The sequence below is a fragment of the Centrocercus urophasianus genome, unplaced genomic scaffold, assembly GCF_019232065.1.
Source record: "Centrocercus urophasianus isolate 14NV4802_14NV808 unplaced genomic scaffold, USGS_Curo_1.0 seq_22, whole genome shotgun sequence".
NCBI classification, from domain to species: Eukaryota; Metazoa; Chordata; class Aves; order Galliformes; family Phasianidae; genus Centrocercus; species Centrocercus urophasianus.
Genome location: NW_024884778.1, coordinates 314,748 through 334,048, shown reverse-complemented (window position 1 = coordinate 334,048; position 19,301 = coordinate 314,748). Strand labels below are relative to the sequence as shown.

General features: G+C 51.6%; 1 protein-coding gene across 1 annotated transcript in view; it reads right to left on the bottom strand.

The window, feature by feature from the left end:
* PLXND1 (plexin D1) overlaps positions 1–19,301 on the bottom strand; it is a 65,033-nt gene that overhangs the window by 3,340 nt on the left and 42,392 nt on the right. The window contains exons 23-34 of the mRNA XM_042823382.1: positions 18,831–18,938; positions 17,628–17,758; positions 16,809–17,007; positions 11,654–11,800; positions 9,357–9,513; positions 8,516–8,619; positions 7,499–7,562; positions 7,217–7,251; positions 5,408–5,512; positions 4,455–4,618; positions 2,964–3,111; positions 822–962 (exon numbers count right to left, since the gene is read on the bottom strand). Of these exons, the coding sequence (XP_042679316.1) occupies positions 822–962; positions 2,964–3,111; positions 4,455–4,618; positions 5,408–5,512; positions 7,217–7,251; positions 7,499–7,562; positions 8,516–8,619; positions 9,357–9,513; positions 11,654–11,800; positions 16,809–17,007; positions 17,628–17,758; positions 18,831–18,938 (1,503 nt within the window). The remainder of the gene's footprint in view (positions 1–821; positions 963–2,963; positions 3,112–4,454; positions 4,619–5,407; positions 5,513–7,216; positions 7,252–7,498; positions 7,563–8,515; positions 8,620–9,356; positions 9,514–11,653; positions 11,801–16,808; positions 17,008–17,627; positions 17,759–18,830; positions 18,939–19,301) is intronic.

The following is a 19,301-nucleotide window of genomic DNA, read 5'->3' as shown; positions in this document are numbered from 1 at the left end:
TTAAAAAGACAGAACAAATACGAGAGATACGTTAACCTGACACAGCAAGCAAGTTCAAGTCCAATCTGCAGGCATTAGCAAGATTAAAAGAGATTTAGACTGGCTATTTTTATTCCTGTTGCATTGATGCAGCTGGGCTTTGCCTTATTCGTTTAAGGAAGCTGCATTTGCTTACATGAGAAACGCTCTGAGTCTTTATAAAGTCAGCCTTAAGTGACTGCAGCTGATAGCCCTGATCAGTTCAAAGGCACTGCGAAGGATGGGGCAGCACTGGAGCTGGGCAGAGGAGCACCCAGGGAAAAGCACGCTCCACAGCTGAGGCTGAACTGCTGTGGGGAGATGACTGTGTTCTGAGGGAGCTGCAGTGCGCTGCTGGCAGGGCTGGGATCCAGAGCGCAGCTGCCAGCTCCCGAGCTGGTACCAGGCTGGCAGGGAGCGCTGCCAGCAGGCTGCCTGGGACTCAGGGCCAGCACTGAAAGTTGGCAGCACAGGGGCCAGCTGGCCGAGGACCTGGGGGCCAGCAGAGCCTCTGCAAATTTCTGGCTCTTTGGCACTTCTTTCTGTTTAAAACTCTCAGCGGTGCCAAAGCCTTGTTAGTTTCAAGCGAATTCATGTATGTTTGCTGGCAGTCATTAAAGATGCTTGGAATTAGGTCAGATGAATTTTGTGTCTGGAAGTTTGAGGCAAAATATCCCTTCTCATTTGCTCCCTCCAGTGCCCATTCAAGCAGGTGCTGAATTCAGCCTGCTCACCCCGCTGCCCCAGCAGCACAGCTCCACATCCCAGCACAACCCTGGTCCCAGCACTGCCCCGTGCCTCACCCGTGACTCCTCTGCCAGGTGTGCGTTCATCTCCTGCTCGCTGAGCGGTGGCATGTCATGGATCTGCTTGTAGTATCTCTGCACAATCTTCCTGTACTCCGGGATCTCCTTGGCGTACAGCAATTTATTGGTTGGGGAGTCCTAGAGCGAGGGCAAGATACTGAGATCTGATGCTGTATCGTTTCTGACTGAAAACCCTCTTATTCTGCCTGGCTGAAGCAGACAGGGCCTTCAGCTAGCTGGGCTCAGGAACCAGCTGTGGGCCTGGCTTTAGGCAGACAGGAGCATGGTGGGGTGGCACCGAGGCACAAACCGCACGAGTGGTGCATGCAGAGCACATCGGGTGCTGCGGGTTATCGCCTCCTGCCTGCACAGCTGAAGCACTCTCTGCATGCGCCCATCCCTGCCTGCCTTCCTGGCTTCTATGCCAGCAGTGTTGGTCTCACTGAGTGCAACTGCAGCAACGACAGGGCTGAATAGTGTGTGTGGGATCAGGGGGCTGTTTGCTGCAGGTGACACTCTGCAAGTGCGTGCACCACCACTGTGTTAGATAATCCACTTCTGCTCCATGGCACCATGTGTGGAACGTGGTGATGAAGGATGGGCTTCTGAACGCGTCACTCTGGTCTCTTGAGCAGCTAGCTTGATTTAAACCAAAGAACAAAGCTGAACTTTGTCAGTTGAAATGTTGCTCTTGGATTTTTAATGTAGCTTTGATTTATTCTGCGTTGGCTAACTCAGCCTGTCTGACCTATATTGAGTGCATGGAAAGTAATTAACAGAAAATACTGTGAGTTTTCCTGATTAATGTTGGCTTGGATAAAGCAGTTTTAACCTCCTGGCCATGAGCGGGTGGTATCAGCACAGGCATAACCCCACTTGCACTCTGCTAACACAAGCATGAATGATTTTAACCTCGAGGCAGTGCTGTCCTGCTGACATCATTGCCCGGGGAATGAACCAGCACTGTAACCCAGAGGGAAAAGAGCCCCGGTGCTGGGACGGGAGGGCAGCGAGATCAGTGTGTGTCCCCTTGCCCTGACACGCTCCCTGGTGCTGGCAGGTGGAGGGGGGAGAGGAAGGCTCTGCAGACAAAACAAGCCCAGCAGGGCTCTAGCTGTGGAGATGGGATCTCCTGCTGTACAAGCAGTAAATAAGGAAGCCAGGGGTAACTGCAAGCTGCTGTGCAATATGTGGGAAGGCTGCAAGGGAAATGGGCACCGGGCCCCAAAGCAATTTACTTTCAAACCCAATGACAAGGCATTGTAGGAATAGAGCCAAGTTACAGAGCCTACTTACAACATTTTTTTCCCCTTTGGAAACGCAACAGAAACACATGCTGCCTCCTTTCTGTTGTTTTTCAATTTTGTGTCTGGTTTGTCCTCCCTGCACTAGGAAGAGGTGAATGCTTTATGTGCTCGCACACTGTAGGTGTGCGGAGGGAATCTGCTCTCACATTTGCAGTATCAGAAGCAGCACTGCTGACACTGTATCCAGAGGAAGAGCCTGGACAACCCCTGGTCTACAGCATGTGGATGTAGACTGACTTTCGTGCTGAGGATTTATTCTCCCCTCATTACTCAACAGTTCCTTCACTTACACTATTGTATTCCTGCAAAATGTTTCCATCTGCTGTCTGACTCCTGCTGACCCCTCTTCCCCTCACCGGCAGCTCGACAAGGACAGATTGAAGGTGTTTCGTAACGCTTGCAAAAAAATGCCCCAAACCCAAACAAACAAAAATCCAGCGCTCATTACATCTTCCTCCAGAGTTAATCTCTCCCAGGAGGGGCTTCCTGGGGATGTCCTGAGCAGCGCCCCTCCCTCGCCGCAGGGGCCCCTACGTCACACACCCAGCCCTGGGAGAGGGGCAATTTTCAGCATTTGCTATAAAGCTGACAGTGTTGGGAAGTCTCAGATGTCAGCACCACACTCAGCCAACGTAGAGGGAAAGCAGCGAGCGTGCGCCCGGCGCAGGAGGGAGGAGAGGACAACTCATCCTTAGATACATTCAGAAACCGGGCATGTGGCTCGCAGCCCGCTGCTGGGGGCGAGGACACCTCTGGCAGCCCCTTCCCCCTACACACACTGCTCTGTGTCTCGCTGGTCGAGCTGCGGCGCGGTGTCCCCTCCGGACCATACCTTGCCCAGCTGCAGGTCGGACAGTGAGCAGGCGTCAATGAAGGCCTGGGCGATCACAGAGAGACAGGCGTCGATGTGGTCGGTCTTGTCGATGTCGAAGACAAACTGGGGGTTCTTCAGGATGTTGACCCAAAACCTCAGGGGTAGGCTGTGGAGGAAACAGGCCAGGAACACACACTGGGTTAATTTCCAAGGGAGAGAGGAGATACAGAAAGATGATGGAGTATGAATCAAGGAGAGGGAAAAAAATGAAGAGCAAAGTTCTGTTCTTTAATAACCTGGCACTGCACATTTCCCTGCCTAGCTAGAGGGGAAGCACCTGCTCAGGCCCCACATGCAGCCCTACCCAGGTGAGTGTTTGCCCCACTCCCCCAGCAGCTGTGGGCTGGCTGTGCTGCTGGATGGGCTCAGACACTTCTGCTGTGTGGGGTTTGCAATCCAGCTTCCTCATTTGCGGTGTTTTGTATTGACAGTGTCAGCTCCTTTTCCATTTCCCCTGACACTACCCACCCTCTGGTTTTATTGGTAAGCCTGGCCCCATGAAATACATTTTGTATACATTTTTCCTGCTCTCTCATCGTTTTCTTCTTGAGTTGCTTCAGTGCTCCTTTGGCCGCACAGTACATTTCTTGTCCTGGCTACTATCCCCCCTCAGCAGCTGGGGAGTAAAACCTATGGAGCTATTTGCTCTACTGGCAATTAAAGTAATGAAGGCTGGGCAGATCTGCAGTCCACAGGTCATATCTACACACCTGCTATCCCAGACAGATTGGCTTTTGTTTTTCATGTTGTGCTGGAGTTATTGCCCCTGCAGCCTCAGAAGCGCAGCGCCGCCTCCAGCCTCGCTGCTTTGCCCCACTGAACCCCCCTGCTCTCCCCCATGCTCTCTCCCCCTTCCCTGTGACTCTCCCATGCCATTCCTGCTCAGCACATCCCTCAGCATCGCTGCCGGCAGCCCCTGATGCCGCGTACCACCAACAGGATGCTGCCACAGCAGCAGCTCCTGGGGTGCCGAGCACCCTGCAGCCTCAGCTTGGTGTCAGAGAGAAGTGAGGAGAAGGATCCCCAGGGATTGGAAAGCTGGAAACCAAATGAAAAGGAGCCGGGTGTGGATTTTAAAATCTGTGTGGTTTTTAAGACCTGACGTGATTTTGAAATCTATCTCAGACTCTTCAGTGCTTACAGCTTACATCTTTGCTGCCTCCTGTCATCCATTCTCTCTTCTGTTTCTCATTAATTATGTGTATTACTGTGCCCATTCCTTCTGCCCTTTCTCTGCCTATGCCTGCTCTTCCAGCTCTGTGCTTTCCAGAGCTCTGTGCTTGTTCAGAGCTCTCCGGCCCACATTTGCTCTCATCTTTCAGCCCCTCCCTGTTTTTCATGGCCCTCATTGGTTCTGCTTTTAGCAGCCTGGTGGTTAATGCCGAACACCAAGGCTTTGCAGCTGCTGCTTCTTTCAGAAGAAAGGAAGGAAAGGAGAGGTTTCCAAACCTGTTGGTCTTCCAGATGTGCATGGTGTCAGGGTCTGTGATCCCTCTTTTCTCTGCTTGCTCCTCTAGGAAGTCAAAGAAATACTTCACGGCCACAGGCGGCTTGTCATCTCGGATGCTGAGAATGGCTTTGAACAAGTCGTCCAGGAACTTCTGCAGTGTGCCCTGTGGACAAGCACACACAGTGGGGGCTGCAGAAAGCAGCAGCACCTGAGCCCCGAAAACCAGTGTGAGGGGCTGTGGCTGTGTACACTGGGAAGTTCTTGGCTGCCAGCTGAATAAGCCATGAGAGGGAGGGGATGCTGGAGCAAGGAGGGAAAGGTTTGTTTGTGCGTAGTGATATAATCAGCTTGCATTTGGATTTAATTTCTTTTAGCATTGAGATTTTCTTTCATACTGCTGGGATCTCACATCTGTGATTGTTCTGCACAGTAAATACAAAAAAGCCTGGAGACTGCTGGCCATGCTTGTGATCTCTGCTCCAGTGAAGCATCATGCTGGGACTAAAGATGGTCTGGGAGCCCAACTGCTGGAGCTGAGCAGTCACAGTGAGTGGGGAAGTTCAAATCTGAATTAAGGCCACACAAACATCCCTCCTCCATCCCTCTCCCAGCAGGATCACTCTGTGCGAGATGGGCTCAGGTCTGAATCGCACACTGTGAGCCCTGAGGCAGTCAGCATCCTTCCATGGCTGGAGATGCCAGACCTGCACTCGGGGGATTGCGAGAGGCTCCCGCAGCAGCGCTGCCCTCAGGGAGAGCTGGGAAGCAGAGGAACGACAAAGCCAGCAGAGCCCAGCAGCCACTGGAGCCTCTCCAAACATTTGTGACAGATGGGTCCTAAAACCCCTTGGGAGTGACCGGCCCTGCAGCAATCCTGACTTAAATCAGGTTTCTCACTGCAGATTGCAAGCAATGATCACCTGCTGTTCACAAAAGTGCCCCCAGCTCCTACCTTTGTGGAGAGCAGCCTGGTCAGGTAGATCTCTGGCAGGACTTTCTTCCTATGGCTCTGTCTGTGGGATTTCTTATGCTCCACTGATTCGTCAGTTGGGAGAACCTGGTCCAACACAAAACACATGTTGAGAACACTCCTCCCTGGATGTGTCACACTGAATTCTCCTTTAAGTATAGAATTTCAACCGCATATAGAATCCAATTGAAAACCAGTTACTGTGTTACAAATACAGCCTTATATGGCTTTAAGAAAGTAATTCATAATGGTCAGTTTTTCTGACATGGGTCTCTTTTGCTCTCTCCATTGTCTCTCTCAATCTAGACAAAGGAAATGAAACAATCGGCCTCAGTGGGATGTCAGCCTGTTTGCCTTTCTGGCCTCTGTGAAGTGCTCCTGTGTGGCTGCAGTTGAGGTTCCCAGAAACAAAGCAGAAGGCTTCCACGGAAAGCAGCTTTTCTTAGGTTTGGAAAAAATGCAAGAACAATCAGCCAGTATTCCTACTCTGGCCTTTTTAAAAACAAAAATAAATATTCTGCTGGCCAGGTCAGTTAATTACCATCCTGTAATGACCTAGCAAGCAATTTAAGTACATCTTGGCATTGCTTCAGATGTGCACATTTGGTTTCCTGTCCCCTCTCCCTCCTCACTCTGTGGATATGTGTGCGTGCGTGCATTGTGTTTGTACTGCATCTGAGCATGGAAAATTCAGCAGAGAAAAAAGCCCAAGCTATAAAATACTGTTGTTGTCCATAACGCTTTTTCTCATAACAGCTTTTAACAGCATTTAGCACTTTGTCGATTTGGAGCAGTGCACGAGCAGGAACTCATAAATCTCGGCGGCCCTGGGAAGGGGCAGAGTGCCAGCAGCTCCTGCGAGGTGACCCCCCGAGGCCGCGGGATGCTGCTGGCAGTGCTGCTCCACGCTCAGATCATGGTGCTGGACTCTGGCTGCTGATGGCTGGATTGGGCCACAGCAATTATTGTGCTGTCTTGTAATTTTTCATTATGTCCCACAGAGCTAAAGCTTTTCTACAAATAACCTTTCTGCTCCAATTAGGGCCTCTGTGAAGAGAACTAATGACTGCTGATCCAGACTGTTCATCACATCTGAAGCTTCGGCCCATGGAGATGAATTAAGTCAGTATCGGTGAGGCTGAAAAGATTTTCTTTTCTTTCATCACAAACAATGAAAAAAAATAGGACCCCTGCAGATGAGAATGAAGATCACCCCACACGCACAGCCCCACTGACCGCCTTCGCTCCCAGCAGTATTCAGGTCATGTTCTGCCACCAAGGTGAGCGTGGGCCTGGGGCCACCTGCCCCACCTCCCGCCCCAGCCCTGCTGGGTCTCAGCTGGCTCCAATCACAACACCTCTGCTGTTGCTGCAGCATGGCCCTGCCTGCAGGGCACCTCCTCTTTGCCGCAAGCCTTGTGTTCAGCACCATAGAATCAAAGAACTCGTTAGTGGGAAGGGATCTGAAGGCCCCAGCCCCACCGCTGCGTGTTCTGGCTGCCTTCTGTCAGCGCAGGCTACCCACAGCCCCATCCATGACTCGTGCACCTCCAGAGATGGGTCACCCACAGCTCTGGGCAGCCTGTGCCAAAGTGACAGCAGCAGCCCCGTCTCTCTGTTAGTGGGCAGTCTTTGTAAGGTCAAGCATTGTAATACAGACAGCAAACAGACTAAGTAAGCACCTGGTTGCCCTGTGCTGCTGCCAGAAGCAGCATGTGGCCAGGCACTGCCCCAGCACCACATGGTGCAGCACAGCAATGCCCACGGCCACAGAGTGAGAAGGATACTCACCAGGTGGAAGTACTTCTCAGTGTCCAAATCCTTCACTGTGAAGAACAAGAGGGATACAAGAGCTTAGTCAGAACACTCCACCCACACGAGAACACGTTTGTTATCCCCAAGAAGCATTAATGCCCAGCCAGGGTTTCTGCTCCCAGCGATCTCAGCACCTTTCTCAGCAGGGGATCACATTGTGCTGCACCACACTGCAGGGCCTGGGGAACACGGCTGACAACTCTCAGCGGACCCCAGAGCCACCCTTGACATTTGCAGGTTCAAGGGAATGGGCCTTACCTCTGCTCAGCGTGCCGTCCTTCTTGTCTGACAGGCTCATGGCCAGGGACGCCCCTTCAGGGATCTGCAGAGGGAAGCGTGGCTGTCAGTGAGTGCCTGGCAGCTTCCAGCCCTGGGGACCCGATGCCAGCCACGGGCACCCTGCCACCACCCTGCCCCTGCTCCCCAGTGTGGGAACTGGCAGCAGCGCACTGCCCTACTGGGAGAGGCTTTTTAAAGTGCAAATGCAAGCTGGTGATGCCCTCAGCTCCAATGGGAACTGGGCAAATACATGCATCCAAGATAAAGTTTTGGCACGTCTACAGCAGGTAACTCGAAGAAGAAAGACCACCGAGCTGCGCAGGCACCGCTTGGCCTCTCCCGCAGGAACCCGCAGGGCAGGGGCTGCTCTTTGTTCTGCGCCCGGCCCGGCACAGCGGGCGCCGCGCCAGCAGCGGCACTGCGGCACAAACAACCGCGCTGATCAGCACGCAGTTCTGATTTTCCATGCGCTGTTGCAGGCTAGTGAGGATTATGCTTCCAGGCATACCAGGGAATGGGGAAACCAAATAAACTTTCTGGTTTCATTTAGTTTTAAAAGGAAAACTGGTCAGGAGAACAATTCTCTGCACCGCATTGCTCCATGTTTTTGGCCTCCATCCTCAGCGGCATCCCCAGCCCTGCTCCGAGGGCAGGCAGCAGCTCCAGCGGCAGCAGGGCACGGCCCAGCAGCTCGGTGATGCTGATCAGCTCAGCTGAGGCCATTGGAAATAGGAGCTTTTTCTTTTCCCCCCGTTCTTTCTGTTGTCAGTAATAACTTGTTTTGCATGAAGAGTGTTTAATTAGTTTCAGTGTGTTGCAATATTAACAAGCTCCTCGCCAGGGCAGATGTCTATTCCCCAGAAGCTCTTGCGGAGCCATGGCAACCTTCCTGCTTGGCCCCAATAATCCTGTTTTTGGAGGGGGAACTGCCATTCGCCCCTGGGGCCGGGGAGGCTCAGAGGAAGTAGAGCTCTTCTGTAGCACCTGTGGATTTACCTTGTAATGTGCCAACGTGTTGAGCTTCTTCCTGCCATCCTCCACCACTGAGGTGTCGTCGAGGTCCCGCAGGATGTAGCTGTCGGTGCTGGTGGCAAACCACTCTGTGTGGGGAGGGCAGAGCTGAGCAGGCAGCCGGGAGGCTGGGACCTGCTTCTGGGAGCATCCCACAGCCAAGGCACCGTGGGGCTGCACATGTGGTCACCAAGGGGCAGCAGTGGCTCCTGAGGGGCTGAGCCTGCAGACAGGGGGACGTGCCCCAGGCACCGGGGAGAGGAGTGGGGCCCTGGTGCTGCCCCAGCCCAGCTGTCCCTCCAGGAGGACACCGTCTGGCACTGAGCATCAGCCCCACGTGACGCAGGCACAAGGCCGGCGTGGGTGGTTTCCTCCTCGCAGCACTGGCCTTGGACACTAAAATCCTACAAAAAGTGGTTGGCCATAGGGTAGACAAGTGACCAAACACACAGCCAGACAGGAGTCCATGGGTTCATTTATAGCTGCTTGTGGAGAGGCACGTTAATGAGCCTCTCTATGTGCAGGCCCAAGAGAGTTTTAGAGGACACATCCGTTCCTGGGATTAACACTAGGCTTCAAAGAGGGGAAATCCAAGTACCCTTCTGCTCAGCTCAGGCTTTTCTAAAGCTTCTTTCTAATGGCTCCCTCCAGTCCGGCAGGGTCCGGTCCCATCTCTTATTCCTGAAGACCGCCCTCAGGAGAAGGCTGTCTCCATCCTGCCCTATCAGCAATGCTCCTTCACCCAGTGCCCTCCAACAGACCCCAGGGGCTGGTGTGTGCCATCAGCTCCCTCACCCAGAGGTACAGTCTGGCCAGCGCCCCCTACCGAGGTCGACGTCTTCCACTCTTGGCCACTGGGAGTAGGGGACATTCTTGCAGAAGGCCTCCAGGATCTTCTCCTTCACTTGGCTAAGCGTGTCTGTGTCCATGGCTCTGACACTCAGGGAGTCCATCCCACAGCCTTGGAAGGAGACGTTGAGGTTCTGTGGACAGAGGCTGCGTTAGGGGTGAGTGGGGGTCCCATGGATGCACAGAGCTCTGGGGCTGAAGTCAGGCAGAATAAAGGCTGTCACCTACAATTTACTGCTAGCAAAAGTGCTGATTTATGCTCCCTGGCAAGTGAAAGATGCAATTTATTGATGGGGCCAAGAGGACACAGGGAGCAATGCTGTGCCCTGCTCTCCTGCTGCCCTGCTTTGGGCCTGAGCCCTGGCATGCAGAGATCACTTCCGAGGCGGGAGGAGGACGGGTCAGCCTCCACTGCCGCCACATCCTTGGCTTCTCGGCTCTGGCCAGTCACTGATGGGGCTATCAGGGCTCACTGCCCTCCTCTGCCTGATGCAACGGGCTGAGCTCTTGGGTGTAAACAAGCATACCAAAGAGTGAGTTTGGTGCCACGTGGGCATTCACCACCATCAGCATCCAATTCCCTGCTGAGGAAGGGACCTGAACAGTGGATCATCAGCCATAAGGGGCTTTGGGCTCTATAGACACCACTCACTCCTTGGGGACGCCCAGCTTCTGCCAGTTGCAAAACAAAGCTGTGGGGCAATGAAAATGACCCTTCGTACAAAAACCCTCTTTAAGAGCTGCTCCCATACCGACGCAGAAAGCAGACACCTCCACCACACATGCACTCCACCTGGCCCAATGCCACCTGCACAGAGCTGACCCAAGGCAGCCCCTGCCCTGCCTCAGCCCTCTTCTCCTTGATGTGCACTAACAGGGGGCCTCTGTTCAGCTGTGAGTGCAGTCCTGAAGCTAGCCAGCTACTCAAGCTGTGAGCTGTGGTCAGGAAACTGTGCAGAGACCATGAGCAGCACTGCTGTGAGCACAGCTGCCTCTAGGAAGGATACCCATAAATGTGAGCCCAATATCTGGAATTCTCACAGCCCACAGGCTCCTTGCAATCACTGTTGTAGCAGAAATGGTAAGTCACAGCCTGAAGCAGTGGTGGAGCACCTGGTGGAAGGCAGGGCCAGCCTAAGGAGCTCAGGTGCATGCAATGTACCTGAGTGACTGGAAGGGTGGAGCCAGGATCCACCCCTTCCCAGCCCTCATTTAAGGGTTGGCAGTGGAGGTGAGGGCATCTCTGAGGTCTGGTGAAGGTAAGCAGCTCTTTTCCTTCATTTCTGTGGCTGTTGTATTTGGGCTCATTCTTGTTTGCTGCAGTCAACAACTTTGCTACCCTATTGTTGTGGTACTTTCCAGCCCATTATAGCATTACAACTGCTCTCTGCTATCAGGGTACGCAGCCAGCTCCCTTGGTGATGAAAGAAATCTCAGTATACAGATGAAGCCGATTTTTGCCGTAGCATTAACAGAAAATAATTTTTCACATTTTATACAGAGTAGTTGTTTTTCGAAGCAGAGGTTTGGTTACCAGCAGTGTAGAGGACTGCTGATGAGTTAGCACCAGGCCTGCAGGTGGTTGCCTTCCTCCAATGCTCGGCTCATCGCTTTGCTTTTTCTCTCACAAAGTAGGAAGCAGCTGCACCACTCCTGCTCACACACATGACATTACCATTTCTGCTGGGAAAGCCAATACTCTGTGCCCTGCTGCTAACCCCTCTTGTCTGTGCTGTGAATTTACAGGTCAGTCAGTAACAAGAATTGGCGACTCTGTGGAGTTAGAACACGCTCTGTGTTATGGTGATACGTGTCTGGGTCAACCCATGGATTTCAATGGAACTGCTGCAGATTCACGCCAGGTAATTGGAAGCAGGGTTTGACCCAGGCTCTGGAAAGGCATCTGAGTCTGGCGCTGAAGGGGAAAAAATCTCTCCATGTGCACAGCTCTGCCAAAGCCATGCGAGAGGTAGTTTGCTGTACAGCTCTGTGACACCCTGCCTGCAGCCTGTGGTGTGAGGCTGAGCCAGCACCTTCTCACTGGGAGCACAGATGCTGATTTGCTTTACCTCTCTAAGCATGGCTGAAGAAATCTCCCTGCTTCCCTCTACCTCTAACCAGAGCCACATTGGTGACCACAAAGGGCGGATGTGGAAACCAGCATTACCACAAGTCGTATCCTGCAGTGGGAGCCTTGTGGCAGCAAGGTGCAATGGGCACCAACTCTCACTGAGGCACAGGCCCCCTCTGGGCCACCCCACCTTGGGTACTCACCCTTGGCTTCGCCTCGATGTTCTCCCGCAGGAGCCACTCCTCGTTGAGGGTGTATCTGGCCTTCCCTGTGATGGCATCAATGGAGCCTTTGTTAATCTGCTGCTTGATGGCACAGATCAGCAGGAAGAATGGCTCTCCGACTGTCTCCTGGGGAAAGGGAGAGAAGTCCATGTCAGCAACGGACCTGGCGGTCCATCCAGGGCAGGGTCTATACAGAAACAGACTTGGGGTGCCAGCTTCCTATTAAAGGTGCTGTCTGAAGTCCTCTTTGTGCTGCCTGGTTTGCCATTGAGATCTATGGGAGTGAGGCCTCTGTGTACCCTGTGCCTCTGGGAAGCAGCACTTCTCATACCACAGCAGAGCCCTGATTGCAGCAAAAGAGAAAGATCAGAGTCAACCATGCTGTTCCCATGCGACAACGAGTAAACATGGCAGCTAACTCGTTATATTTGTCAACCTTCATCTTATGGGAGAGCTGTGAACTGTGACAGCGCTGCAACAGGAACAGGGAGCCTAACAGGGACCAGCGATTTGTGACGCGGTTCAGTGACATGATGTAATGCCAGATTTCTGATCCACTTATGTCTGTTATGCCGATGTGCAAATACAACACAAGTTATTTTCTTGAAAAACATTTCAGTTCTGGAGTACGTCCCATTCTCCCTAATGTTCATGTGCAATTTCCTTCAGATGAGGCAAATGCAAATTACTGCACATTCCTGTACTTACCAACCATCACACCCCTGCGCAGCCATCGCTGCCATCTGAAATCCTGCTCGAGACAACAGATATCGGATGGTTTTGGTGTTTCTCAGCTAGGAGCTGCTAAATCCTGTTCAATCTGCTTCTTAATTAAGACTTGGTGGTTCTTTTATTCTAATTGCCTTATAATTGCTGAAGCAATTAGCTCGATGTCAATTTTGATTCGGCTGCCTTCAGCGTTGGGGCTGCAGCAGGGCTGTGGGTGGGCACGCTCCATCTGTGCCAGGGTGCACATGCTTTATTTTCCCAGGGCAGGCTGGTAAGAACATCGGGCAAGTGCAGGGGCCTCGCACTGGGATGGAAGGACTTCCTGCAGCGCTCCCTCTGCGCTGGGCTCTGCAGTGCTGGACAAAGGCACAGAAACATGTGAAGCTGTGGGGCAGAGGAGCTGAGGACCACGAATGAAATGCAGAAGGTAACAGAAAGTCAGCGTCTGAGGGGAAGGTGGCATGGTGAGCCAGCAAGCAGGGGTTATGCTGAGACAGACGTGACCAGGTCTCGCTGCTTGCTTCCACCCACCACTTGTGTGGTGCGAACAGGAGCACTGCTGTACAGCCCAACGCAGGGGGTGCCGGCACAGTGCCTGTGTCGTGGTGCTCAGGTGTGCAGGATGACCCCCCTGAGGTTCAGCACCGGGTCTGGAGCCTGTGCTGCCCCCCTGGGGAAACTGCTGCTGGACACAGCTCTGACTGCAGCGGCAAGGGAGGAGGCTGAGTAGCACGGCACAGAGCCCCCTGGTACCGGGGCTCCTCACTGCCTGGAGCCAGCAGTGCTCCCTGGGCCATGCTGACCAGATGGCATCGTGCTGCCAGTGTGCTGAGTGCAGAGGGACAGCCCATGCAGCCTGTGCTCATACCCTGTGCTGTGTGAACGAGCCACCACTGTCCTGAGGATGAGCTGCATAGGAGCCAAATGGCAGCTCAGCCTGCGAGATGCTATTTCTGTTTGTCTTGTTGGCTTTCAGACCCAGGAACTGTGGGACGCTATGGAGATCTGCAAAAGCACTGATCAGACTGCAAGTTTCAAAGAGGGGAAAGAAGTGCTGGCAGGCAGCGGCTGCAGATAAAACGGCAGGCCTGGAAACCTCGAGCATTGTTCAGAAAATGCATCTGGAAACAAACCAGCAGTGTCTCCGGAGCTGCTACTTGGGAGAAAGGAAGTCTAACCAGAAGAGATCAGTGCTGATTCAGGACAAAAATTATTTTAAAAAACCGCACTCTGGGGCCTTTTTTTTCCTCCTATTGTGAATGCATTTTAATGAGACTTCATTTTCATTTTTGACTGAACCATCACAGGCTCTTAAAGCTGTGCGGGGCACTGCAGTAAGCTCGCAGTAATGGAGTGCACAGCTCAGGCTGGCACTGCTTGGGCTGCTTCATGCTGGGGGAGCGTGGGAGGCGAAGGTTTTATGCTCTTGGGAAAAAGGTTCAGAGCACAGACTGGCTTTGGTGTGGCTGCTCCATTACCAAGGCCAACAAGACATCGGAGATGTCCTCTGGGAACACTCTACAGTCATTTCAAATGAGCCTTGGTGAGGTTGGAGTAAGGAAAGTGCAGAAAGCAGCTGCTTCTCGCAGGTGCCAGCTAATTTGGGGGTGATTATCTATTTGTGTAATGTAAAAATTAAATCCCAGCTCCATCCCCTACGCAAAACTTTGGGAAGCTTGGACCCAGGTCTGAATGCTGCATCCCAAGGTCTTGGCTTTCACTCAGTCATCAGTTTCCTCCTTCCCACCAGCACGGGGTGGAATGGCACCAAGGTAGCAGAGGGGGGAGGCAGTTCTCAGCATTTTCCATTATAGTGGTAGCGGGAAGTGCAGACGCAGACCATTTTATTGGTGATTCTCACATGGTTATGCAGAAACCAAGATCTGCATCAGTTATGCAAATGCTGCAAGTTTTCCAGCCCCCCTCTGATTCCAACCCCAAGAAGCAAGTCTCCTGCTGCCTACTATCACTGTCACTTTTCAGAGGGGCAAACCCTCTGCTTTCAGGTGCCCTACACATGTGCAGCTGTGAGTGGCTGTGGCCTGCCTCTTCTTCCCAGCTGAAGACAGCTCCTTCAAACCATTTTTGCCCAAAACACAAGCGGATGGACTGCTAGTCACAGCATTAATATGAAACAAATGTTTTGAGCATGTAGCGTTGACTTACAAGGGAAAATACAAGCTCTTGGAATTTTTCCACTGAACAATGGCAGGGACCTTTGCAGCAGCTGTTTCAAATAGATGTTGTGATTAATGGGGATCATTCAGGAATGAGAACCAGACCCATCATCACACGTCTGACAGCACAGTGCTGCAGGCATGCAGGAGACTCTTTTTAACCAAAGAATGCCTCTCTGAAGGCAAACAGTTTGACCCAGAGGGATGCAAGGCACACGGGAGGTTCCTGACTGTCACTAATATTTAAGTTGTTGCCCTGAGCTAGAAGCAGTCTGTGGGCAGGAGTGCTTCAGTGGCTCCGTGCTTGGCTTTTGTAGTGAGGAAGGCACCGGTTCAGCTCACACTGCTGAGCCCTCCATCCCTGCACACAGCAGCCTGAACCCATTTGGAGCCCTCTCCTGCAGGGACAGCCAGAGCTTCTTCCACCCACATCAGCAGGCAGCAGCTTCTCCTCCACTGAGGTTTCCCCACCTTCACCCAAGTGAAGGCAATGTGCTCTTGGAAATCTGATCTTCACTGCATTCTGCTTCCTGTTCATGTCGAGATCCCATGGAGCTGCATCAAGGAAGGGTCAGGCTGGATGTTGGGAAAAGACTCGGCACCAGAGGGCAGTGGGCACAGAACAGAGGCCCCAGGGCAGCCCCACGCTCGCAGAGCTCAGGGAGCATTTGGACACCACTCTCAAACATGGAGTTGGGTGGTGCTGTGTGGAGTCAGGAGCTAGACTTGACGCTGCCTGCAGGCTCTTCTGACTTGGGAACTTCTGTCATTCTGTGATTCTAGCTGGATAAGCCCTCGTTCCACCATCTCCCTGATTTCTACACAGCTTCACCTCACAGCTGGCACCAGCCCTCATCACAGGCTCATCACAGGCAGTCCCAGCCCTGGTCCTGACCCCAGCTGTGCATGGGCACCTGGACTACCACAGCCCCAGGAGAGGTGCTGCAGGCTGTCAGGGCAGCAGCACACATAATTAGCTCTGTAACGTGCCCATATCCTCAGCCTGTGTGATAAGAATTACATTTCTTTCCTCTTTTTTCTTTCCTGAGAAAGCCCTCTTGCACAATGTTCATTTTTAGCAGAGCTGGAGCTGGATCAGACATCTCAAGGGCTCTGCTCTCCAAGAGAAAAGATCAGCACTTTCCCCCCCATGGTTAAGCTACAGGCACAAAACAGAAAGATTACAAAATAAATAAATAAATAATCACTAATTCACTCTTTTTTCCTCTGACAGGCTGGAAAGCCATGCTCCATTGGCACTGGCAGCCCTACTTGTTCCTGTGACTTTTCCTTCATTGTATTTCATAATTATGTGAGCTAAAATGAAAGATTAAGAACTACAAAGTCACAAGCTTTAGAACAAACAGTGATCTTCAGCAGTGTTCAGAAGACATTATGATATGTATGAAGACAATGCGCTATTGCTTCTGTGACTACAGCAAACACTTTGAAAAAGAGATTTTTCTAAAGGCCTTTTCCAGGCTTTCCCCTGTGGGTATAATGGGGTGTCCTCCAATTAGCTGCTGTGGAATCAATTATGTTATTGCTCAACTCTTCTGAGAAATTCCAACCAGAGCTGGCAAGCGTTAGAAATAAAGCACTGAGCAGATGGAGATGCTCTGAAATGCCAAATATCTTCCTTTTACGTTATGTAGGAAGATAGTCAGGCTTCTGGACATCCCCCTCTCCTGTGAAGACACCTGGGCAGCGTGGCACTGAGAGGACATGCCCAGCACAAGGAGCCCCAACCCAAACGACCACTGACAGCCCAGCAGCTTTTCTGCCCCACACCACAAGCACCTCCTGGGGTCCTGCACTGAAGCAAAATGCTGAACTAGCTGGCAACCATCAGTAAGGCTATCCAAATTGGTCAGAGAAAACAACAGCTGGAACTGTTCTCCAAACCTCAAGCTATTGTGGTTATTTTCCAATTCCCTGTGGCTGTCTTCTCAACCATGGCAACAGATGCCAGTTTAGTGCCCTTGCCTTATAAAAAGCAGGCCACACTAGGAAGCCTGCTAGGAAGCTTGATCCCATCAAGTTACCAGATGCAACCAAACTTCCAGTTGCTTTCTTATGCTTAAACATTCAATCTGTTGGAGTTTGTCAACCACTAGTGACAAGGCAACTGGCCCAACTGGCAAGTATTTAGTTCCTCAGCTGATTCACATGTCCCTTGTTACCCCTGCATGCAATGCAACTTCCATACACTCATCTAGTTCTCTTACTCTGAGATAGCTGTACATGCAGATGGACATCCAGTTGGTGAGCATCTTCTCTACCACAGATTCAGTTCTCCTCAGCATCAGCTTGGGATTTTTGGAAGCTGAAGCATCTATTAGATCCACCAAGAGGTCCTTCATGATGCTGGTGTAATATTCCAGTTTCCCATGCAATGCAATAGTAAGCAGGGAGGCCAGGTTACACCTGAAAAACAGAATTGTGTAAGTAAACTGTTAACTTGTATAAGAAACAAGAAGGCAGCATTTGTGGCAGTTTCTGCAGGCTCTCTCAATGGGGTTAAACTCCACAGGCTCTTTCTGTGCTGTCAGACCTCAGGTCAACTCACACTCTTAATGGTAAATCGTATGTGTTCAGGAATACAAACACTGCAAGAGCAGGTCATGCACTGCATCTTTTGGTGCTTTGCAGGAAAATGGAAAAGGTTTTTAGCTGCTCATTTCTAAAAGGAAACTGGGAGGCCAGTTGTAACCTTCAGCTGCAATGCATGACTCTAGATAGCATCTGGATCGCTTAGAGTTTAGGAATAAATCAATCTCGTCCAGCTGCCAGGTCTTTGGTTGAAATTTAGCATAGATGATCAGTGCCTGAAAACCACAGGCCTATGGAAAATGTCCATGTAGGACAAGAGATGCACTCAACTGCCTCCTCAACAGCTTCATGGGAGCAGGCAGGGGCCGCGGAGCCACCCTTCACAGCACAGACTGTGAGGCAGCAGCCACACCACTGAGCTTGCTGTGGGCACGTGGAACCCTCTCAGATGAGCTGGCTGCCAGCATGGCTCCTCAGTCTGCTGGAGCTCATACCTGTCCCTCACAGCAAAGTCTTTCTGTTGTTCAAGAGCGTGGACAAAAACGATGAGAAAGTGCTTGTTGTTGAGCAAGGTAGAGAACAGTGAGATTCCTTCTTCCATATTGGGTCTGCAGCTTTCGGGGATCTAGAGAAAAAAATAGAAAGCAGAATGAGAAAAACACTCCTTGTTTCCCCCCACCCCAGCTTCTTTTATCCTACCTGACTGCAGTGATGTCCCTGCTAAGCACACAGTGCTGTGCTGATGCCTCCATTCTCCCTGTCCAGCACTAGCCAGACTGCTTTCCTGGCGAAGGCACGACTGCATTCTGAGCTGCATCAGAAGCAGCACAGTCACCAGGCCACTGCCCCTCTCTATTCAGCACTTGTGAGACCAAGGAGAGTAACATGCTCAGTTCTGGGCTCCCCACTGCCACGTGGGTGTTGACAATTTGGAGCAAATACAGCAGGGGATGCCAATTAGGGGGCAGTTATGTACAAGAAGAGGCAGAGAGAGCTGGTGCTTATTTGCCCTTAAGAGGGAGATAATTTCCTGCAGTCTTCAACTGCACTGTGGCAGGGTAGAAAAGACAGAGCTAGGCTCTTCTCTGGGGGTATAATGATAGGATAAGAGGCAAGAGACACCAGATGGAGCGTGGGACACTAATTAAAGAACGAAAGTTTCCACCTTCATGGTCATCAGGCACTGGAAAAAGAGCTCTGAGAGGCTGTGGGATTTCCATTCTTGAAGAAATCTCAACACTCAGCTGGACAAGGCCCTCAGCAACCTGATCTAGTTGGAGTTGCTGTAAGCAGATCTCCCTTCAACCTAAATGACTTGCTGATCCTTCACTTCCTGACTCTCGTGCATCCAAAACCCAGCTCTGGGACAACAGCTTATAGTGAATCTCTTGTAATTCATCTCATTTATGAAGAGCTGCGTACAGAACAGAAGGTGACATACACTATGGTACACCTAGGAAGAAAGCCCACAGTGAAGCTGGGGAGGGTTTTGGGACAGAGCTCCTTCATGTGAGAGCAGAATTACACAAATCTCTCTTCTCCAACCAGTGAAAGCTGATCCAGTGCTGGTATGTGTTAATTGCTTTGAGTAATCAAGCTTTCCCCACATGCCACAAGAAAATGCATGGCACTGTCAACACACACGAGTATGGTTAGCAACCACTGAGGAACATTTGTTTCGTTAGTGGGTTACTCACTTTCCATTCCCCCACCAGAAGCGGATGGGTTTCCTGGACCTGGGAGCCCACCTGGGAGCTGAGCTGTTGGGAAGGCAGAACGTAACACTCCTCATAGAGCGAGGAACACTGCAACACAACCAAACACAGCCATCAGCAGAGGGCCAGAGACCTCCTCATGTGCCACGTGCCACAGGGGAACGAGAGAGAGAACCATTTTCAGGACTGGAGACCACCCATTACAAAGAAATGCACTGGAATAATTTATAAAGCCTTCACACACTTTCCAAGATTGTCTTGAATGAGCAAACACCACAAGAATAAGGGGAGGCAGATGTCTGAGCCAGACACGAGGCAGTTAGGGTGGGGAGACTGCAAATAGATTAATTTGACAGCTAGAAAACCCCAGAAGAGAAAGCGTTATAAAAGAGTAAGTCAAAATAGAGAAGTACTGGGTGCTTTAACGTATGTAACTTCGGAAACAGATGGGAA